Raw genomic sequence first — 24,301 nt, 5'->3', positions numbered from 1 at the left:
ATAAGAGCTTCAGAAGCATATATAAAGATTTGTACTTACATCATTATAATATCCTGCATCAGGCTGGATTGCCCGCATATCTCGCTGGTCTCTCTGCCATACTCTATTCTGGAAAGAAGAAAATAGCTCCTGGTTATTATTATTGCTGTATTCCAGTGTTATTGAACAAAAAGTAGGAAGCATTATACAGATTGCATATTTGGAAGTTTCATTATGCACTGCATAAGTTTCAGAACAAATCCAGTACAAAATTTTGGGCTTCAGGAAACTAGTATATTTTACATTACATAAGATGAAGGAGGATAGAGGCAAATTATAAGAAACATGTAAAGTCAAAAGAATGATTAATTTATAACACAACAGTGTCCAAAAGTGTGATTGGGGCTGTCATAAAAGTAAAGGGAAGGGTAACCACCTTTCTGTATACAGTGCTATAAAATCCCTCCTGGCCAGAGGCAGAACCCTTTCACCTGTAAAGGGTTAAGAAGCTAAGATAACCTTGTTGGCACCTGACCAAAATGACCAATGAGGAGACAAGAGGCTTTCAAAGCTGGAGGGGAGGAAACAAAGGGTGTCTGTCTGTGTGATGCTTTTGGCGGGAACAGATCAGGAATGCAGTCTCAGAACTTCTGTTAGTAAGTAATCTAGCTAGAAATGCGTTAGATTTCCTTTTGTTTAATGGCTTGTAAAACAGCTGTGCTGGATGGAATGTATATTCCTGTTTTTGTGTCTTTTTGTAACTTAAGGTTTTGCCTAGATTCATAGATATTTAGGTCAGAAGGGACCATTACGATCATCTAGTCCGACCTCCTGCACAACGCAGGCCACAGAATTTCACCCACCACTCCTGCGAAAAACCTCTCACCTACGTCTGAGCTACTGAAGTCCTCAAATCGTGGTTTAAAGACTTCAAGGAGCAGAGGATCCTCCAGCAAGTGACCCGTGCCCCATGCTACAGAGGAAGGCGAAAAACCTCCAGGGCCTCTTCCAATCTGCCCTGGAGGAAAATTCCTTCCCGACCACAAATATGGCGATCAGCTAAACCCTGAGCATATGGGCAAGATTCACCAGCCAGATACTACAGAAAATTCTTTCCTGGGTAACTCGGATCCCACCCCATCTAATATCCCATCACAGGCCATTGGGCCTATTTACCATGAATATTTAATTACCAAAACCATGTTATCCCATCATACCATCTCCTCCATAAACTTATCGAGTTTAATCTTAAAGCCAGATAGATCTTTTGCCCCCACTGCTTCCCTTGGAAGGCTATTCCAAAACTTCACTCCTCTGATGGTTAGAAACCTTTGTCTAATTTCAAGTCTAAACTTCCTGGTGGCCAGTTTATATCCATTTGTTCTTGTGTCCACATTGGTACTGAGCTTAAATAATTCCTCTCCCTCTCCGGTATTTATCCCTCTGATATATTTATAGAGAGCAATCATATCTCCCCTCGACCTTCTTTTAGTTAGGCTAAACAAGCCAAGCTCCTTGAGTCTCCTTTCATAAGACAAGTTTTCCATTCCTCGGATCATCCTAGTAGCCCTTCTCTGTACCTGTTCCAGTTTGAATTCATCCTTCTTAAACATGGGAGACCAGAACAGCACACAGTATTCCAGGTGAGGTCTCACCAGTGCCTTGTATAACAGTACTAAAACCTCCTTATCCCTACTGGAAATACCTCTCCTGATGCATCCCAAGACCGCATTACCACTTTTTTCACGGCCATATCACATTGGCGGCTCACAGTCATCCTATGATCAACCAATACTCCAAGGTCCTTCTCCTCCGTTACCTAGAGGGATTCTCTACGTTTTGAATCTGATTACCCTGTAACGTATTTGCCATCCTGATTTTATTGAGGTGATTCTTTTACCTTTTCTTTAATTAAAATTCTTCTTTTAAGAACCTGATTGATTTTTCATTGTTCTTAAGATCCAAGGGTTTGGGTCTGTGTTCACCTGTACAGATTGGTGAGGATTCCTATCAAGCCTTCCCCAGGAAAGGGGGTGTAGGGCTTGGGGGGATATTTTGGGGGAGACGTCTCCAAGTGGGCTCTTTCCCTGTTCTTTGTTTAACATGCTTGCTGGTGGCAGCATAGGGTTCAAGGACAAGGCAAGGTTTGTACCTTGGGAAAGTTTTTAACCTAAGCTGGTAAGAATAAGCTTAGGGGGTCTTTCATGCAGGTCCCCAAATCTGTACCCTAGAGTTCAGAGTGGGGAAGGAACCTTGACAGGGGCCCATTGAATTCCATGTATTTATTCACTGAAAGTAAATGTTTTACGTAAAAATACTAGGAAGGCAGCGGTCCTGTGTTTAATGTTCTGCATTACTACAAGAGACACATAAGCCTGGTCTCTTGGTTTCTAGGCCAGAAAGAAATGTATACTGCTGCTCAGCCTCTTTAAGAGATTTGGCTCTGCAGTGACCCCTCTACCTAATATGAGAGATGTGTTGATGGCCTCTAAAGTAAAGCGAGTTCCATCCAGTAGTACTTGCATAGAAAGGACATTTCTGTGGTCAGAGGACCAAGAGCAGACAGTGTAGTCAAAGGGATGGGGTTTGAAAGGCCAAAGAAGACAAAAAAATTCACTTCCAGTATATATGGTATTCTATATTGCCAATCATAACAGTCTTCAATTATTAGACATGACAGGATTCACAGGTTGGCAAATTTAAGGCTAGCACCCTACTTTAACTTGATATGGTGGGTTCAATAAAGTTTTGACTGTGAATCAAAGTTTAAGCTAGAATTTTAGATAAATATTTTTGGCATGTAATTTCCTGACTGGGTGACTATGATGTGATAAAAACATGAAAGCCCATGCCACATCAGTTAAAATATCAGATCAGTTAAATATGGAGATAGTTTGACCCTGGAACCTTAACTTTTGATGGCATGGGATTCAAAACCTGGCTCTAAATGTCGCTAGGTGGGCACAGGAACCTGTTTTTCAACATATATACTTGTACATTTTAAAACATATACCAACACTGCTATATAAGCAAGGGGTGAGAAAAACACACAACCCCTACTTATACAGCTATGTCGACAAAACTCCTAGCATAGACGCAGCTATGCCGACAAATGATGGCTTCTGTCAGCATAGCTAACATCATTTTGGGAGGTGGTTTCCTATACCAGCAGAAAAATTCCTTATATTGGTGTATGCTGCATCTATATGAAACCGTTATGCCAGTATAAGCTCTGTTGTGTATACAGTGCCAGAGTTACCTCAGACGATTTAAAAAAAATACTTAAATACAAATTTGAACTAAACACAAGTGTGTGCAAAGTTTCAGGTTAAAAAAAAATCCTTAATTTCCCAGAAGTAAAAAGTGATACTGGACTACCAATGCGATGATTTTCTGTTTACCTCAGAGTCAGTTCTTATTAATTATGTGAGCTTTCAAAAGCAGCCCACTGGAATACTGCTATAAACTCATTTGTTCATTCTTGAGATATTTTAAATATTACACCTTAGCATATCTTGAAATTACTAGCAGCCACATCTATTTCCTTTTTGTTGTCAAACTATTACAACTGTGGGTTGGCTACAATGGAATGGACGCATTCAATTCATTATAATGCTGTCTTTACAATTTGGCAGTTGAGGTTCTGCCAGCATTCCCATTATATATTTGGGGATTCACATTTTTCTCATAACATATTTCCTCCGAATTAATACTTGAACATGGCACACAAGGTCTCACCCTGGAAAAAAACATTTATAAAGAAACTTAAGAGACCAAGGGCGTGTCTACACTGGCAAGTTTCTGCACAGTAAAGCAGCTTTTTGCTCTCAAACTGCAGATGTGTACACACAGCCAAGCGACTTTGTGCACAAAAACTCCTCAGTTGCAGCGATGTAAAAAAGAGTCGGAAGGCTATTTGCACAGAGGCTCCAGTGCTCTATTGTCAGTGTAGAAACTTGATTGCTTTCTGCACTGTAAATGGCCTCCGGAGCTGTCCCATAATGCCTCAAGTGACCGCTCTGCTCATTGCTTTGAACTCAGCTTCCCTTGAGACATGCACCCCTCCCCTTTCAAAGCACCGTTTCTGACAGCCGTTGTGTGCTGTGCTGATCTGCTCTGGGTCACAGCTCAGGGAAGGAGCCGGGGGCCGATGTCAGGGTTTTCCCCTCCCCCAGGAATGGTTGCTTCCTGCCACTATCTGAACTTACAAGACAGCATACTGACAGACACACTGTACCTCAAAAAACCACTGTGTCTTTCTCCTTCCCCTCTCCATACACACACACTCCCTGTCACACACTCTTTCCCACCCCCCACACTTTCAGTTGAAAAGCAGCTGGCAATGTAGTAGGATGCCCATGGAACAATGGGATTGGGAAACCTGGACCATATGACACTGTGCCTGCCCCATGAGGCATTGTAAACCCTTCCCAAAGCACCCTGTGGCCAGTTGCACAGTGGGATAGCTACCACAATGCACTGCTGTCTTTGCCATTGCAAGAGCTGCTAATGTGGATGCGCTCCAGCATCACAAGGAGCACAGTGTGGACACGCAACAGGGGTTTATTTCCAGCATTTTAATAGAAGTGGTATAACCTGTGGTGCAGAAACTTGACAGCATAGACATACCCCAAGTAATTTGGAAAGCCAAGTGGGTATTTTTTCTTGGAAAGATATCTTCCACAGTATTTGGTTCAAAGTAGTCTCAGCAATTAGGACTGCACAAGGTGGTTCACAGACTTGTGGTATGAGTAGCATATATTAGTTTTCTTCATTCAAGGAGGCAGCTGAATAGAAAATGACAACTACTTTTCAGTTGCCCAATATGAACACTCAAGCTTTTTTTATTTATTATTTCTCCACACAAAGAAAAAGCCACAAATTGACAAAGAATGATCATATGAATCTTAACATAATTAACGTACAATTTAGGTCAGCTTGAATGTCAAAACAAAGTAATAAGATATGCAATTCTTGTCCCAAATCAGACTTCACATAAAAGCTTTATATAACAGCAAATCTTCCACTTCAAATATGCACTAAAGGTTTATTGTTTTATTCAGAAGGAGCAACATCTATCCACACTTCACTGAATCTGTACATTTCTGAAAGAACACTGTCAATTATACATAATCCCCAATTACCCAAACTACTCTGTGAACATACCTGAAATTTGAATAATCAGAGTTTCAGAAAACACTATTCAGACTTCAAACACAGTAGACTAACTAGACTTACCTCCAAATATTTAATTACAGAGGGATTGTAGTCTATGGTTTTCCGGTTCACAGCTTTTCTCATCCGTTTCCCATCAAAGGTGAGCTGCTGCATTGCCTGCTGCTGTGCAAAATCAGGTCTCTTGTAGAACAGCTGCCGAGGTGCCTGGTGCTGGAACCTCGGCATATGGAAAAACCGGGGTGGGGAGCCAATTTCTGTGGCCATGGCGATCTTGTTTCTAAAACACTAAAAGAGGTAAAATATTAGAGAAATGCTGTAATTAAGATATGTTTCTGCTCAAAGTGTTAAAAAAATAAGGAGTCTATCTGGAAATCATTTTACTTGCTCATATAAACATGGTATATGAAAGTCTGCAAATCTATTCTCTGAAAAGAGACAAAATAGGCACTTCCTATTCTTGCTTTGCCTCTCAGCAAGTACCTAAGTCAAATCTGTAAATTACAACTTTCAACTTCATTCAGTAAAGTATGGTTTGCATCTAAGGCAGAGAGGAATTTTCTGCCAAGACCAGTCACTGCACCAACCGTTTGTCCATGTAGCAGCTCGAAGCATGCTTCCCAGTGCAGACAGACATATATATGCTAGCTCAAGCAGAGCTAGCACATCTGTCTACCTATGCTCCTAAACAATCAAGACCAGCATAACTTGCTGAGACCAAGTCTTATATTTGCTTTTAAAGAGAAAATACAAGCGAAATTGTTGTACGTTTAGAGTCTTGAAATTGCCTAGCTGGAGAAAGTCAGTTTTAATTTCCTGACATTTCTAAGCAGTCTTAAAAGAAATACACTTTAAAAAAAAACAACAAATTAAATAACATTACAGAAGTCCTTTGAGACAGGAGGAAAATCTTATTTTAAAACACAAGTATTGTGGATCCATTCCACAGTGAACTTTTTTTTTTTTTTAAGTACCGTAAAGATCGAGATATTTAATGTTTAAGATTTGAGACACAGCTGGGGAGAGATATTTAGATACAGAAATAGGATTATGCCACTATTAAGTCTGCTACTGTCCTAGTAGAAGCACAGCAACTCACTTTTGAAAACACACTACAATGCCACCACCTCAAATTCTCAGTTCAGAAGACAGATTTTTCAATTGCGAGCCCTAACAATTTACCCTGGGTTCTGAAAAACCAATCTAGATTTCATACAAGAGTAGAAAACATGCTACAAGATCAAATTCTGCTTTCAACTATACAAATTATGCAAATACAGTTGCACAATTTAGGGTATAATCTTAAAACAGGATTTTATGCAGATATAACAGACATCAGAGTTTGGCCTACACGATCTTTTATCGCCACTGATGATGCCTGTGTAGGAAAAACAGCTCATCTTCAAGCTGCAAGGAAGACAGATTAACAGTGAAAAGTAAATAAGGTTTTTAAAATCCTCAGTTTTAATAATTTGTTTATAAAACAGAAATGTTAAGTATGATTTAAAGTGTTCCCATAAAGTCTGAAGAGAAATCTGCCACAGGAGTACAGAAAGAAATAACATTTCAACTGCCAGATTTAATTTCACACGATAAGTTTTGAACTCCACTAAATGAAAAAAAGAGTCTTCATATTTTACAAACAAACCTTAAGTTTGATAAGATTTACGCTTAATGTGTATAGGAAGATATCAAGATGTTGACAGTTTAAGTTTTTAAAATTTCTAGTTCTTAACCACTGGGATTCTTGAAACTTAAAAACATTTCCTTATGAAGTCTCCCTGGCACATACATTTTCCATTATGGTATGAACATACTACATTATGATGTTAGGATTGCTCCCAGGTAAAGGATGACTGCTAACACTGATCTTGCATCTTTAAAGAAAACCAAACAAGTTTTGGGGAAAGAAGGACTGTCAAGTAGCCAAATACCCAAGAACTTTATTTTAAAAAGGTAAATTTGGGACCTACCAACCTTTACTGTGTCCAACAATTATTAAAATACCTCAGGGACAATGTGTTGAAAACTAAATCCCTGCAAACACATAACTGATTTATAGTTAGACGACAATTCTATTGAGGATATATAACAATATTTTAAAATATTCATATGGAACAGAATCTAACTTAGTCTTTGCAAATTTAAGTAGCAAAAAGTAGCATATGCTTATTTCTACAATTAAATTAAGCAAACATGACTGAATATATACTGGGACCAAAGGCATTGAATAAGAATGTGCATTTTTAGAATTTGTATCAGAAGAAAACTGCATTTTGTGTTACAACTGAAAGCAAAAGAACTGAAAGCAAAAGAACACCTGCAGCATTGGGTACGTAGGTTCACTTGGGAATGGGTGGGAAATCAAATACAAGCTTCTGCAGCATAACAAAATAGAGGACTCTTCAAAATCCAGGCATCTTATCTAAGGTAGCTAATAGGCAGTCTATAGGATACCACTAACAGCATGGATGTACATGGAAAAGTCCAAATCCTAAGTAACATGCAGAAATGGAAAAACTGAAAGAATTTCAGTGTAATATAAAATATTTTTCAGATCCCTTCTAAAATTCTCACCATAATGAACAAAATTCAAATATAAAGAAGTCATACTTTTACTCCCCAGTAGCCAATGCAAAATCGAACTCCCAAGCTACAATCGCAAGAAAGTGGAAGAGAGGTCCACACACCTTCTGGGACTGCCAAAATATTTTTGTCAGAATTTTTTTTGCAGAAAAACTCCCAATTTTATTCAGAATAAACAACAGCAATGAGAAAGCAGTTACAAATGTGACTAAACATAAAATATGAGATATGAAATGGATCACAGCTTGCATTAGACATTCCTAAAACCAGCATGAGGAGTGTATGGCTTTTATCTATGTTGCTGTAACACACAAACATCAGGCTAAGACTAAACTGTACTACATCTAGAAAGATGTAATTTTGGTATGTACACCTAATTCCCTCGCCTCCACCATCCTTCTCATATCTTGGGAGCCTAATCTCAGCATTATCGTCAACTTTTTACTACTACATCTAGTCTTTTACTAATCTTATATCTTCTTCCTTTTTTATATTCCAAAAGCTGTTTCTTCACTCTCCTAATTATTAAAAACATTACCCATGCCCTTGTTATCTCTCACCTTAATTACGTGAGCCTTTCCACCTGTATAGCACACATGCTTTACAGGTTTGCAAAAATATTTCACTATTTATTTTTGTATAAAACTAGCTATTCATAAACCTATTCATCTACAATATACCAAATACATTGTTTTTACCCATTTAATACCATATTGAAAGTTTCTCTACTTATGTTTTTGTATTTATCTGTAAAATACCTATACATGTAAAGAACATTTCAGAAAAGGAACTGACAGTTTCTTTTTCTCAGTTCAGCGGTCAGATCATGAAACAATAGTCCCTCAGGAGAATCCAGTTCAAAGTGATCTAGAACATTACCTCTTTTAGGCACAAATACTGGTCACCTAATTTTCAAGCAGCAGTATTTTACTAATCTTTTGCTAGGAGATGGGAATCCCTTGGCATCAAAGAGTAGTTCAGACAGAATATCCTAAACTCAACTAAAAAAAGTAAACTTTAATAGTGTTGTTTGCACTTGCAGTAAATGCATAACAAAACTCTCACCTGTTGCCACCAGGACAGCTAGAAGAGAAGAAGAACTTTGTTTTGCCCTTGTTAAAATATTCTGTCAACCTTTTCTTTAACACTTCTAGCAGCCCATGCTTCAGAGCAGGGACATGAAATATGGCAGGGGGTAGCCCATCCATCAGGATGTGCTTTTTGCTGTCTTTATGAAAAAACATCCTAATTTGAACATAAGCCTTTGAAAAGCTGTAGTTCACACGCACAGTTGAGATTTTAGCACCTAAAAATCTTCAAAGATTCTGCCCTCACCAAGCAAGATCAAGCTTTTCACAACTCCTAACGTAGACCAGACTACACATGAGCTATCTCCACAAAGCTACTGAGTGCGCTCCAGCCAAGGGGAACAGGGTCAAAGCTGGCTTTTCACCCTGTAATGAGTGCTCCAGAACAGGGCAGGAGGCTGGTCTCTCCTGGGCTCTTGATGTCCCTTCACCACCACCACTCCCAAAGCAGTGACACCCAGGCAGCAGGAAAGAGGAAGCTGTCAGATTTGAAGGCAGAGGGGAGGAGTAGTATATTGGTACAAGGAGTTTGGTGATACAGGAATTGGGAGGGGGCAGGAAGAGAAATTTTGGCTAGGAGACTGGGAACTGAGTGGGAGGGTAGGAGTGGATGAGCAAGACAAATGGGAGCCAGTTAGGGAAACATGAGGGGACTGGGAGTCAGTTGGCTGGGGGAAGGAAAAAAACACAGATCAGACAAGGAGACTGGGACTAGGAGCCAGGGGAAGGAGAATAGACACAGATCAGACAAAGACCTGGAGTGCAGGGGGAGAACTGGGACTGATTGGGCAAAGCAACTGGGACAATCAGCCAAGGAGAGGGTAGTGGGGAAGATGGAAATTAGAGGAGAAGCCCAAGGAGGGAGCTAGCAGGGAAAGACACACTAGATGAGGAACCCAGAGGGAAAGACTAGGACTGGCTGGGCAAGGAGATTAGGACTGACTAGGTGAGACTGGGACTAGGACAAGAGCCAGGGGTGAGAAGAGACATGTCTGGGACAGGTTGGAAAGGATGGAGTCAAGTTTGGAGGAAAGGGCAGAATAGTCTGTGTCTGCAAGAAAGCACTCCCTGAGAGCCTGAACCCAAGATGCATAACCATCATCATCCCTCTGCTATCAGCAAATATCTGTGAAGCCCATTTGCAAAATGTGCCTCTCATACGCTCTCTAGAGCTGGCCCAAGGAGGAGGACACTACCACCACCACCACCAGTTACTCCACTGGCTCATCTGGCAGACTTCTGTGCAGGGAATCTAAAAGTTCCAACCCTGCTGTGCTGACCTGTGTAGGTGTCAATATGATGCCACGATGGAATGCTTTTGTTTGCTTTTTAAAAAGTTGGAAATTTAATGTAGCTTTCATGTAAGGTAAAGAATATTATCGAAAAATAGCATGCCATTACATAATTGAAGACTGTATCATAATGCACACACACGAAGGGATCAAATTAAGGTTGCACTATTTTGGCCAAAACTACTAATCCTAATTAATTAATAAACTAAACTAAACCAAAATAAACCACTCAAACAGACCCAAGAGTGTTCATACAGCCTCCTTTTCCAACAAATTGGCTAAATTTTTTTAAAATCACACCTTACGTTAAATTGTTTGAACTGTCTCATGCAGACAAACCCTAACTCTTGAAAAGGAGACGTCCCTGTTTATGCTTGATCTTATTACATTTTTTGACATGGCTCCTGCAAAATTTAAAAAAACGGTTACCTACCTCTTTAACTGTTGTTCTCTGAGATATGTTGCTCATGTACATTCCAATTAGGTGTGTGTGTGCCACATGCATAGCAGCCGGAAAGATTTTCCCTTAGCAATATCTGTCGGGTCGGTTCGGCACCCCTTGGAGTCGTGCCTCCATGGCGCTGAAGAGAGGGCCCTGCTGACCTGCCGGCACTTCAGTTCCTTCTTGATGGTTTGCTCTGACAAAGGAGTAGGCAGGTGGGTATTGGAATGGACATGAGCAACATCTCGAAGAGGAACCATTATGAGAAGTAGGTAACCGTTTTTTCTTCGAGAGATTGCTCATGTCAATTCCAATTAGGTGATCACCAAGCCTAAATTTTGGAGGCGGGTTCAGAGTTCAAAAGGTTTGATGACTGTAGCACCACTCTGCCAAAGGCTGCATCATCTCTAGCCTGCTGAGTAATGGCATAATGAGAGGTACAAGTGTAGATTGAGGACCATGTTGCAGCTCTGCAGATTTCCTGGGTCGGAACCTGGGCCAGGAATGCCACTGACGATGCCTGTGCCCTCGTGGAGTGTGCTGTAAGGGGAGGGGCAGGTATTTTCGCCAGATCGTAGCATGACCGGATACAGGACATAATCCGTGATGAAATTCTTTGGGAGGAGACTGGAAGCCCCTTCATTCTGTCTGCTACTGCAACAAACAGCTGAATAGTGGCACCGTCCATTCGATATAGAAGGCTAACACCCGGCGAACATACAACGAATGAAGTTTTTGCTCCCTGCTGCTTGCGTGTGGCTTGGGATAGAAAACTGAAAGAAAGACATCCTGGTTAACATGAAACTGAGACAACCGTAGGAAGAAAAGCCGGATGCAGTCTAAGCTGAACCTTGTCCTGATAGAACACCGTATAAGGAGGCTCAGATGTTAGAGCCTTTAGCTCAGACACTCTCCTGGCCGAAGTTATCACTACCAGGAATGCCCCTTTATATGATAGGTAAAGCACAGAACATGTTCCAAGTGGTTCAAAGGGCGTCCCCACTAGCCTGGAAAGGACCAGGTTAAGGTTCCAGGCTGGGATCAGTTGTCATACGTGAGGGTATAGTCTGTCGAGACCTTTAAGAAAACTACCTACTATCAGGTTGGCAAAGACCGACTGGCCCTCCATGCCTGGATGGAAGACGGAAATGGCAGCCAAGTGGACCTTTATTGAAGACACAGAAAGCCCTTGCCACTTTAGGTGGAGGAGGCAGTCCAATATCATGGGTATGGACAAGAGTGTTGGAGACAGGAGATATTGTGAAGACCAAATTGTGAATCTTTTCCATTTGGCTAGGTAGGTAGCCCTAGTGGACGGTTTCCTACTGCCAAGGAGGACTTCCCTGACTGGACCCGAACAAGCCAGCTCCATGGGTGTAGCCATGGAGCTTCCACGCCATGAGGTGAAGTGAGTCGAGGTTCGGGTGCTGGAGTTGGCCGTGATCCTGAGTTATTAAGTCCGGGAGCAACAGCAAGGTGATTGGGTTTTCCATGGACATTTGCAGGAGAGACGTGTATCAGTGCTGACGGGGCCAGGCAGGCTGTGGCTCCCAGTATCACCAGAGCTTCATCTCTCCAAACTCTGAATAACACCTCGTCGGACAAGTGGTAAGGAACGCGGCCGTGATGGAGCCTGGGCTGTGATTCCAGAAAGAACTGCAGGCACTTCCTGTTGTGTCACATGGCGAACAAGTCTGTCTGGGGAATTCCCCATGGCTGGAAGATGGTGTTCACCATCCAGGCAGATGGACCACTCCCGGCTGTGAAAAGAGCTGCTGAGATGGTCCGACAACTCGTTCTGAACTCCAGGGAGATAAGAAGCCTCCAGGTGTATTGAGTGAGCTATGCAAAAGTCCCATAGTTTGAGGACTTCCTGGCACAGGGAAGAGGAGCATGCTCCCCCTGTCTGTTTTATATAAACACTGCTGTTGTATTATCCGACATGACCGAGACACACCTCCTTTCCAAGTGAGCTTGGAATATCTGGCATGCTAGATAGACTGCCCTCAACTCTCCAACGTTGATGTAAAGTGAGAGCTCCGCTTGGGACCTGAGGCCCTGAGTCCTGTGCTCCCAAAGGTATGCAGATCCAAGGAAGGGATAATGAAGGCCAAAGAGACCATGCAGAACTTCAGCTTCTTTATGAACTTGTTGAGGGTCTTGCTGATCTCGGATGGGCCTGAGACCTGCCTCTGGCTTTCAGTATTAGGAAATACTGGGAACAGAACCCCTGGCCCTTCAGCTCCTGAGGGACCTCTTCTACTGCCCCCACCATTAGAAGCATGTGCACCTCCTGCATGATCATAGATGTGATCATAGAATATCAGGGTTGGAAGGGACCTCAGGAGATCATCTAGTCCAACCCCCTGCTCAATCTCCAGTTTTTGGCCCAGATCCCTAAATGGCCCCCTCAAGGATTGAACTCACAACCCTGGGTTTAGCAGGCCAATGCTCAAACCACTGAGCTATCCCTTGTCAAAAAGGTCCCTGAAGAGGGATACAGAAGGGGGAGGAAGGTGAACTGGAAAGAGTATCTCCTTTCTACCATACGAAGTACCGAGTGATCTGATGTGATTCGGGCCCACACAGGGTAGAAATGGGGTAGCTGGCACGAGAAGGTAAGGAAGGATGGATCCAGAGTCCGGACTGATGCATCGCCCCCGGGCACACCTTCAAAAGTTCTGCTTTTGGCCTGAGGACTGCGTCATCTGCCCAGAGCCCTGGGCTGACGAGGGGGGAGGCCTCCTTCTATTGTTCCTGTAACGCCTCCTGGAAAACTCCTGCTTGTTCTGCTGGTGGTAGAAACGAGGCGGGGGTTACAGCTTAAAATGCTTCCACTGCATAACCGGAGTATGCAGGCCAAGGGACTTCTCTGCCTCCCATTTTTTAGGGTATAGGCCCTCGTGTCCTTGGTGCTCCCGGTCATTCGCCGCCACTACAACTAGGGAGTCTGGTGGGGGTAGGGAGTATAAAAATGTTCAAACCCCTTAGAGGAAACAAAACATTTTTGTTCAGTCCTCTTCACTGTTGGTGATAAGGAGGCGGGGGGGGGGGGGGGGGGGGGAGGGCCTGCAACAGCATCTTGGTGGTCTCCTGAATAGTTTTTTATAAGTGGTAGGGCAATGCCAGAGGGACCAGAGTCTCAGTGACTTCTTCAACCTGGATCCTCAGGTTCTGGGCCACTCTGCCCAGAAGCTGCTGGAGTACCCTACTGTCCTCCAGCACAGGGGCTGTCGAAGTTCCTGCCACCGCCTCATCAGGCGAGGATGAGGACAAGACCCTAGCCGGGAGCAGGTCCTGCTCTCTGCCCTTGGGGGTGACGCGGTGCTGGGTCTTCATGTGCTACAAGTGGTGGGGCAGACGGTGCAACTGGTCCTGCACAGAGGTGCCATACGTACACAGGATGCCAAGGCCACCAACCTCTGTGAATAGGACCCTTGGCTTTGGCCCTGGCTCTGAAGGAATGCCCAGGGAGTGCAGAAAGGCCACTGGGCTGGAGCCTGCCACAGCCCAGGCCTTAGAACCAGATGGAGCTGCTGTCTGCCTCTATTTGACCGGGACCGTCAACTGTGCCTGCTTCACCTCGAATGCCAGTATTCTGCCTCCAACTCCGAGGACTCACTGTAGGATGACCATGGGGGGCAACGCTCACCGGTGCGGCTCCCCTGTCCATCTGTTGACGGAGGGTACTGGCGACTAGTGCCGAGGGAATGTCGATCAGCGCAGTACCATTGCCAACTTGCCTCTGGATGGCACCAAAGGTCTTGCAGGCGCCACTGAGACAGAGCTCGGTGTCCTGTCACGCCAAGGAGGGAAAGGTGGTGCCGTGAAGGCGATGAGCTCTCTGGCTGCCTCAAACATCTCCAGTGTGGAAGGCAACTCCAACTGCTCGTGACCTCCCCAGAGAGGAGAGTGTTGGAGGCCCGGACTCAACTGGTCCTGTGGTGGAGCAGGAATTCAGTGGAGCCCTAGCAGGCGGTGCCGTGCTTACGTGGCCTGACATGGGTCTCATGGCGCCGGATTCCTTCTGTCCTGGTCTGGGTGTGGAGGAGCACCCCCATGAGGTCTTTTCTTCTTGTGGGCACCAGGGACTGGGAATGGTGCTGCCCATTGCCCAGCACGGAGTCCCTATGTGGGGAACTTTGACAGAGACCCTTGGCACCGGCAGAGTCCTTCCTTGGTGCAAACCCATTCCGCAACAGTGCTGGAGCACTATGCACCAATGCCGAGGTGCTCAGCATTGGCTCGGCTGACCCCGGGGACAGAGGCTAGCTTCCATGAGAAGGATCTTGAGGCAAGGATCCTTCTCCTTCTGAGTCGTAGGGTGAAATCCTCGGCAGATCTTGTAGTGGTCCTTTCGGTAAGCTTCCCCCAAACAGGATATGGGGGGAAAGGGGGAGGTCACTCCTGCGCACAGACTTGCCACACGCTTGCCACACTTCACTTCAATTATAAATACTTGGGATTTAAACCCCGGGGACCAAGGCATGCCCCAGTACCAGGGGAGAAGAGGGGGAGGGGAGTACTCCAGATGAAATTCTCTATAGATCTAATCAAATTAATTACTAAACTACTACTACTAACACTATTAACTATTTACAGAAGTTGTCTGCCAAGGGACACAGAAGGCTTGCCAAAGCAAGCCAAAAACCCAAGATTTCCGGATAACCGTCACAGGCGGTAAGAAGGAACTCAGGTGGCGGTGGGTCGGCCCTATATTTAGCGTCATGGAGGCATGGCTCCAGGGGTGCCTGAACTGACCCAACAGCTACTGCTAAGGGAAAAATCTTTCTGGCTGCTGTGCACGCGGTGCTCGCATACCTAACTGGAATTTACATGAGCAATCTCTCGAAGAAGAAATCTTATTCGCAATGAAGTGTCATCACTGACAGATTAAACTGCCTTGTTTGCCTACTAGTCACCCATTTAAATTTCACTTCAGTTATAAATATTTGGGATAGTACTCTGCTTTTGCCAAATAGAAATTTATGGTAGAGCAAGAGGCTGCACTGCAGGAGCACAACAGCCCAGTTACTCAGCTGAGCCCTAAACTCCCTGCTTTCTTCCACTGCTGCAGCACTTGTAGTGACCTAGACATATACCCTTTTCAGTTGCTCTTTTATCTGTCATTGGGAGGGATGGGAGAAGACAGGATTTAAAAAAGATCCCCCACAACCTTGCTGGGCTGTGTACTGTTTCTTTAAATCTGTCGCAGGAAACCAGACAGTAGAGGCTGGAGAAGGTTCTAGGCAAAAGCTCTAGAGTAAAGCACAGAAAGTGGAATTACTAAACTATCTGTATTGCAGTAACGCCTAAAAGCCTCAAGTCATGGACCAGGACACAACTGTGCTAGGTACTGTTCATACAGAACAAGACAACCATCTCGGCCCCAAAGAGGTTGCACTCAAAGTATAAGAGGACAATACTCGTAAGGATACTATTTTCTTTATGCTAAAAAAAAAAAAGTAGTTTTTAGAATCCTCAGTTTTAATAATTTGTTTATAAAACAAATTGCACGCCGTTTTAAAAAAAGCAACCCTTTCTGTGATTCTTCACATGTCAAGTAAGACAGTTGTCCTTGAAACTGAAAACAGTTTACACTTCTACTGTGACTTAACTACATTCTGGATGGAAGATCTATTTCCAGCTTATAAGGAGTCCCCCCTTTTAAATGTTTCCCTTGCCCCGTCCTTGCTTCTATAGCCAGGTCTACTCTAGAAACTTTTGCTAGTACAATAATGTCTGTTACAAGTGTGATTTTTGTTACACCATTTACATTATTACAAGTGAACACTAGGGTACTTAAGAAACTAGCTGAAACAATCTTGGAACCGCTAGCAATTATCTTTGAGAACTCATGGAAGATAGGGGAGATCCCAGAGGACTGGACAAGGGCGAAGTACATATCTTTAAAAAGGGCACAAAGAGGACCCGAGGAATTATAGCACAGTCAGCCTAATTTCAATATCTGGAAAGATACTGGAACAAATTGTTAAACAATAAAGTTGTAATCACCTAGAAGATTATATGGTTAAAAGTAATAGCCAATATGAATGTGTCAAGAACAAGTCACACTGAACCAACATAACTTTCTTCGTTGACAGGATTAGTGGTCCAGTCAGTGGATAGTAGGGAAGCTGTAGACCTGATATATCTTGATTTTAACAAAGCTTCTGACAAAGACCCACACGTTATCATAAGCAAACGAGGGAAATGTAGTTTAGATGAAGTTAGTATAAGATGGGTGCCCAACTGGTTGAAAAAAAAAAAAAAAAAAAATCACACTCAGAGTAGCTATCAGTGGTTTGCTGTCAAACAGGGAAGATATATTGGGTGGGGAGAGTACATGCTGTTCAATATTTTCATTAATGACAGATAATAGAATGGAGAAATATGCTAATAAAATTTGCAGATGACACTAAATTGGAAGGAGTTACAAGCACTTTGGAGGACAGGATCAAAATTCAAAACACCCTTGAAAAACTGAAGAATCGGTCTGAATTCAACAAGATGAAATTCAATAAACCAACTGCAAAGTACTAAACTTAGGAAGGAAAAAAAATCAAAAGGCACAACTGCGTAGGCATTAATACTGCTGAAAAGAATCTGGATCACAAATTGAATATGAGTCAACAATGTGATGCAGTTGTGAAAAAGATTAACGTTCTGGGATGTATTAACAGAAATATCATACGTAAGACACCCAGCACTGGTAAGGCCTCACCTGGAGTACTGGTATCCAGTTCTGGATACCACTTTAAGAAAGATGTGGAAAAATTGGAGAGAGAATCAAGAGGAAAGCAACAAAAATGATGAAAAGGTTTAGAAAACCTGATCTATAAGGAAAGGTTAAGAGACTGGGCATGTTTAGTTTTGAGAAAAACAAGTGTGTGTGTGTGTGGGGGGGAACCTTATAACAGTCTTAATATAAGTTAAAAAGAGTTGTTATAAAGGGGATTGTGATCAATTGTTCTCCATGTTCATGGAAGGTATGACAAAAGACAGTTACCTTTTCCGTAACTGGTGTTCTTCGAGATGTTGCTCATGTCCATTCAACTTAGGTGCATGCGCTTGCCACATGCACCGGTGCCGGAAGTTTTTCCCTCAGCAGTGTCCGTAGGGGACTGGCTCCAGTGCCCCCTGGAGTAGTGCGCACATGCCGCGGTATATAGGGTGTCACCGGTTCCCCCTACCCTCAGTTCCTTCTTGCTGGAAACTCCAACAGTGGAGGCCGGAGCTGGACACTGTCCTTATAGAAGGCCATGTATGGCAGTTCTGAGGTCAGGGTTTGCAGTTCGGAGACTTGCCTCACTGACACAATCGCCACCAGGAAAGCTACCTTCCATGATAGGTGAGCTTGAGGCGAAAGGCTCAAAGGGCGGGCCTGTGAGTCTGGACAGAACTAAGTTGAGATCTCATTGAGGGGCAGGGGTCTGGAATTGATGAAAGTCTCTCTCGAGGCCTCTGAGGAACCTAAACATCACATCATGGGACAACACTGTCTGCCCCTGGATTGGCGGATGAAAGGTCAAAATGGCCACCAGATGTACCTTGATAGAGGATTGCGCCAGGCCCTGGTTCCTCAAATCAAGCAGGTGGTTTAAGATCGACTGTACCGAACAATACGAAGGGGAGATGCCCTGTTCAGCAGCCCAGTGGGAGAACCTCGTCCACTTTGCCAGGTAGGTGTGCCTAGTCAAGGGCTTTCTACTCTCGAGGAGAACCTTCTGGACCCCTTCCGAACAGGCCCATCCCTCTGGGTTCAGCCACACAACATCTATGCCGTGAGGTGGAGGGACACGAGGTTGGGGTGCAAGTGTCGGCCATGATCCTGAGATAGCAAGTCCAGTTGGTTCGGCAGGGGCCAGGAAGGGATCATTGACAAGCTTGATAGCGTCCCGAACCAGTGCTGGCAAGGCCACGTGGGGGCCACCATGATAACCTGCACAATGTCTCTCTTGATTTTTGCTAGGACCTTGATGAGTGGAATTGGAGGGAAACGCATACATCATGCTTCCTGCCCACAGCAGGAGGAAGGCGTCTGAGAGGGAGCCTTTGCCCAGGCCCCGTCTGAAGCAAAACCTGTAGTACCTCCTGTTCTGCCTGGTGGCAAACAAATCCCACTTGGGGAGTTCCCCACCTATGGAAGATTATGCCAGCTACCTTCGGGTGGAGCACCCACTCGTGGTAAGAGGAGAAGTCCCTGCTTAGGTGATCTGATAGCGTGTTCTTGGCACCCGGAAGGTGACACACTTCTAAATAGATTGTGCGGTTGATGCAGAAGTCCCAGAGATGGAGTGCCTCTTGGAAGAGGACCAAGGATCGTGCTCCCCCTTGTCTGTTGATACAGAACATCAAGGTTGTGTTATCCGTCAGGACTCGGACCACTCTGCCTGACAGGTGAAGTAGGAGGACCATGAATGCTCTGCACACTGCCCTGAGCTCTTTGACATTTATGTGTAGCGTCAGTTTCTCCAGGGACCACACACCTTGGGTCTGGAGGGAGCCGAGGTGCGACCCAAGCCTAGGTCCGAGGCATCCGAAACCAACTCGACTGAGTGAGGAATGCTGACGAAGGGAACTCCTTCCAGGACTTTCCTGGAGTCGGTCCACCATCACAGCAAGGTAAGCACCATTAAGGGGACGGTGAAGACCTTTCGGGATTAAAAAGTAGTGGGAATAGAACCCCTTGCTCCTGTACTCTGGAGGAATGATCTCCACCGCACCTAGCTGCAGTAACCCCTCGAGACTCTTGTGAGAAGGGTCCCTAAAGATGGACGGGACGGGACATGGGAATGGGAATGAGGGGCAGAAAGTAACTGGAGGGTGTAACCCCACACCACCGTACTGAGGACCCATCGGTCCGATGTTATAGATGCCCACACAGAGAGGAAAGGAGAAAGGCGGTTGGCAAAAATAAGGGAGGGAGAATCCTGGGAAGAATCCAGTATGTCACCCTTGGACGTACTCTCAAAACGATCGCTTGCCTGCCAGTTTATCACAGGTCAAGCTCGACTGAGAGGCCTGTGAAGGCTGTTGGCTAGGACCCTGGATTTCTTATGGGGAGGCTCCTGGTAGGGGTAGCTCCCCTGGCCCTGAGGCTGCTGCGGCTTAAACCGCTTGCAGGCAGGGCCGGACAGATACAGGCCCAGCGATTTAAGGGTCTATAGTCCATGGAGCTTATTGCATCAACTGATGAGCCTCTGTGGACAAGCCAGAGAGGAGCAACCAGGATGCCCAGCGCATGGCGACAGTAGAGGCCATGGTTTGGGCGGCAGTGTCCGCTGCATCCGACACTGCCTGGAGCATTGCCCAGGCCGCAGTCGTGCCCTCCTCCATAATAGCCTGGAACTCCTTCCTAGAAGCCTCAGGAAGAGAGCCCTCGAACTTGGCCATGGCTTGCCACATGTTAAAATCATAGCATCCTAGGAGGGCCTGATGGTTGGCCACTCACAACCGGAGGCTAGAGGACGAATAAACGTTACGCCCAAACAAGTCTAGCTTCTTGGAGTCTTTGTTCTTAGGGGTAGCCCCGGGTTGACCTTGTCGCTCCCTGTGGTTAACCGCTTCTACTAGAAGGGTTGGGAGAACTTTGACCTAGTAGAGCCCCATAACTAATGGGTGACTTTTGAAAGCGTACAGAAATTTTTATTTGTGTGGTTTCTTCTGGTTTTGTTTTCTCTGTAATGTTTTTACCTTAGGAATAAATGTTCTTGCTGAGAAAGAGCTATGTGGTAACTTGTGACTGCTGGCAATACACTGTTCATAACCCTCAGGGAGAAAGCAACACACAAGAGCTCACCTTTAGGAAGACTGGCTTGCTCGGGTATTATAATGTAAGGCATTGAGCTGTGCAGCCTTAAATCCCCAGTCACTGAGTGGAAAAAGGGTCCCTGCCCAGAGACAGGTGACAACTAAAGATCTGAGACCTGGCTGGGAACTCCTGGAGTGGACCACTGAAGGTACTCCTCTCCTCTGTTAATCTGAAACTGTGACAAGTGAAAAGGAAATGGATAAGCTAAAATGGCAGTAGAACTGGACAGTGCCCAGATGCGAACTGTGCCTAATTAAAAAACAAAAAAAGCAGAACCACCAGTCTGAGCAGGGCAAATGAATGTTGACTGGGTAGTCCAACAGAGTTTTCTAAATAAAAAACGACCAACAATTCAAGGGGACAATGAGTACTTTATAGATTCAGAACATGTATGTTAATGAAGAGTGCAAGGGTCAAAACCACGTTCCATAAGACAAACACAGCCAGAGGCTTCTAAACTCTAAGGGTATGGCTAAGACAGCAAAGAAAAACCCACAGCTGGCCTGTGCCAGCCAACTTGGGCTCATGGGGCTCTGGCTGCAGGGCTGTTTCACTGCTGTGTACACATCTGGGCTCACGTCTGAACTCTGGGACATTCCCACCCTGCAGGGTCTTCGAGTCTGGGCTCCAATCTGAGCTCAGATGTCTACACAGGAGTGAAACAGCCATGCAGCTTGAGCCACACGGGCCAGCCATGGGTTCTTCTTTGCTGTGTAGACATACCCTAAAAGGCTATAACAAAGTTCCTGCAGTTTTGCGCCTATGAAACTTAGGATAGCTCAACTCTGCCAGAGTTCAGGTGCTCTGCAGGAGCATAGCTTCAGTCCTCCTACAAGGAGGTGAAATTCCTGCCCCTCAATCCAAGCCTCTCTTCTGTACTTCTGCATACCTCCACGAGCAACCCACCACTTGTTAAATGTTCTGCCGTCATCATTAGCTATTTTTAAACAAAGAAATAGCAAGACAAATAAATAAATTTAGAATTGAGAAACAAACTAACAAAATAAAGATTTATGCAGTTTTTAAAACTCAAGTTAGAAAATTATTATGAAGAACATGGAAGATAGCTATTACTTTTATGAATAATATGATTTGATTACATTGTTTTGTACCTGAGGTCCAAGGCTTAACTCCTGCAGGAGCTCATTGCTCTTCTGCAGGAAGGCAGACAACTGTTTTAGATAACTCAAATCACCACTACTTCATTGACAGTACAGATGTCAAAACCTTTAAAGTTTTGCTCTTAACTATGCTGGACCCAATACCCCTGCCTTGGGACAGGGAGTGAGTCAACAGGACGAAAACCTGCAATAAAGAACTCTAGATGAGATGAAAACTGAGCTTGAGCTCATTAGAGGACATGGGATGTCAGGGAACTGTTAAAGAATGGAAGACAGAGAGAGAGACAAACCCTGATGGATGGGTCTTAAAACAGCTAAGCCTCCCTAAGGTTTGGGGAAGCCATACGTGTGTAGTTTTGTTGTTTTGACACTTAACTCTGAATGTTACAGTCATATAGACTAATTTTGTTTTGAAAAAGCTGTTGAGTCATTGCATTTATCTACAAATCATGGCTCTCAAAGGGAAGTCTTTTGCGGGTGCCAAACTCAGGTGGACCAACTGAGGCATCGTGATTTGTAAAGAGGGGTGCTATAGCCTGGAGTCCTGGTCCTTAAGCAGGAAAATTGGAGGATTCCACCCTGAGGAGTAAAGAATCAGTGCCTTTCACTTCAAAGGGTCCACTCAGGTGAGACAGAAGGCAGGTCAAAAGTGAAGCTAATCCTGTAACCATGAATTATAAATTTAGGCTTTGTTTTTTTTAAAATCCAGAGTACAGAAATCCACAGTTAAGGTGCTTCAAACAAACTTAACTCTACCCCTATGGCCCCATGTAACTCATGCTGTACAGACAAGAGTAGTCACTGGAGATATGTGCAACCCACATCAATATAGACTCAGGTCCAGGGGAACACAGGACCCACCATATGGTCTCACCCAGCCCTGCAGCAGCTGCAGTAGGTCCACCAGGAATAGGCAAATGATACTGCTCCCATAAGCTGACTCCCATCTGGGAGTTTTTGTTGCCTCCCCCAACCACAGGACCCAGAAGTGGCCCCATTCTGAGCCTCTGGAAAGTAAGGCAGATTTAGAGATGGTTTGCTGGCTTCCCTCCAAAGCAACTAATTGTGATATTAAGATGCTTGCCAGATTCTAGTTACACCTTCCCACAAGATGCCCAGAGCAGTGGACAAATAAGATGTAGAGCTAAGGCTGATCTTAATTGTGTTTTCATGCTTTCAAATGTGTTTTTTTAAGTTAGGCAAAGTTAAATTTGTCTAACATTTGGGCTGTTAAAATTACTAATGTTCTTTAAGGTATTCCTCTCCATTACTAATACTTTCCCCTCAATCTTGACTTTTGCTTGGTGTTTGTCAAAGATTGTATTTCACTTGTACCACAAATCCTGTTTTACCTCTGAGGGCAGGTTGCAATACCATGACAATCCAAACTGGAAGAAATAATATCCATGTTTCCATAGCAGGCTGGGTTACTGTGACACCCCACCCTGGGGCCATCTCGGTCTTCAAAACAAACTTTAGGGCTGACCTTGGAACCACCTTATCGAGAGTGGAGAATCAAAAGGCAAGGTGCTTGATGGAAGAGGCCACACAAGCTTGCTAACCCTTCAAATAGATATGACCAAAATAATAAAGATTTTACCGTTAGAAAATTCAGGAACACTTACTTCTCTTAGTAGTTCAAAAAGGAATAGTAAGAGTTTGCAATACTAGAGTGAGGTGCCATTCGTCCAATGAATATCAGATTAGGGCCCCTGAAATAATGCTGATTTCAGAAAAAGGGATGTCATAGTTGAAGCAGCAGTCTAGAACCAGAAGGGAAAGGATCCAAGTACTGAAACTTGCACTTTCAAGAAGGACAAGTTTAAACTTATGAAAACCATCTAGTAGGAAAGTACATAATGTCTTTTGTGCACAGACAGCCATGGTTTTGTCATTATCCTCTCACAGCACAAACATCAAAGTCCACCAAAGCCTCTGTAAACGTTTGACTGGTGGGAAGTTTCCTGGATTTGAGAAAAAAAATCAACCAGCACAAGAGTAATCATGATTTAGGGTCCATGAGAAACTAACTTAATGAAATGGATATGCTGACGGTTGAAATAATTCCCATTCATCCGAATCCTGACTGGAAATAAGAGCCCTTCCATATAAACATATGAGCTCTACTGCAATGCTGAAGTGCTAGGGATCTGCTTAAGCTAGACCAGAGGTGGGAAAACTATGGCCTGCCCGGCCCGGGAGGCTAGCCGCCAGCCCCTCCCCTGCAGCCACGCGGGCAGCACTCTGGGTGACGGGGCTGCGTGCTCATGCAGTGCAGCGCCGCAGCATGTCTGGCTCCAGCTGGGTAGTGCAGCTCCCAGACATGCTGCTCTGAGCAGCATGGTAAGGGGGCCAGGGGTTGAATAAGGGGTGGGATCCTGGGACGGGGAACAGGGGGCGGTTGGATAGGGCTGAGGTTTGGGGGCGGGCAGTCAGGGGATAGGGAGGGTTAGATGGGGGTGGAGTCCCGGGGAGGTGGTTAGGGGCGGAGGGTCCCGGGGAAGGGGGGTGAATAGGGGGCAGGGGGCCAGGCTATTTGGGGAGGCACAGCCTTCCCTACCTGGCCCTCCATACAATTTCGCACCCCGATGTGGCCCTCGAGCCCAAAAAGTTTGCCCACCATTGAGCTAAATGTATCCCCATTCTCCAGCTCTGACAGACACCAAACTGCAGGGAGAGGGTGAAAATGGCCAGAAGTACTTGGAAAAGGAGTCCTCAGAGCAAACTTGATGAAAAAATCTCTACCTGAGCACAGAGGCAGAAGCCTGGGGAGACACATCAGTGCAGTTCACCAGGCCTGCCTG

General features: G+C 44.7%; 1 protein-coding gene across 7 annotated transcripts in view; it reads right to left on the bottom strand.

The window, feature by feature from the left end:
• The window catches only part of WDR33 (WD repeat domain 33), a 104,287-nt gene that overhangs the window by 66,640 nt on the left and 13,346 nt on the right, over window positions 1–24,301 (bottom strand). For all 7 annotated transcript variants that reach the window (XM_037909062.2, XM_043523173.1, XM_037909065.2 and 4 more), the window contains exons 2-3: window positions 5,218–5,442; window positions 40–108 (exon numbers count right to left, since the gene is read on the bottom strand). In XM_037909062.2, the coding sequence (XP_037764990.1) occupies window positions 40–108; window positions 5,218–5,421 (273 nt within the window). In that variant the 5' untranslated portion in view covers window positions 5,422–5,442. The remainder of the gene's footprint in view (window positions 1–39; window positions 109–5,217; window positions 5,443–24,301) is intronic.

This window comes from Chelonia mydas, chromosome 9 (assembly GCF_015237465.2).
Source record: "Chelonia mydas isolate rCheMyd1 chromosome 9, rCheMyd1.pri.v2, whole genome shotgun sequence".
Classification (NCBI taxonomy): Eukaryota; Metazoa; Chordata; order Testudines; family Cheloniidae; genus Chelonia; species Chelonia mydas.
The sequence above is the reverse complement of the archived record's forward strand: the minus strand, read 5'-3'. Positions and strand labels throughout refer to the sequence as shown.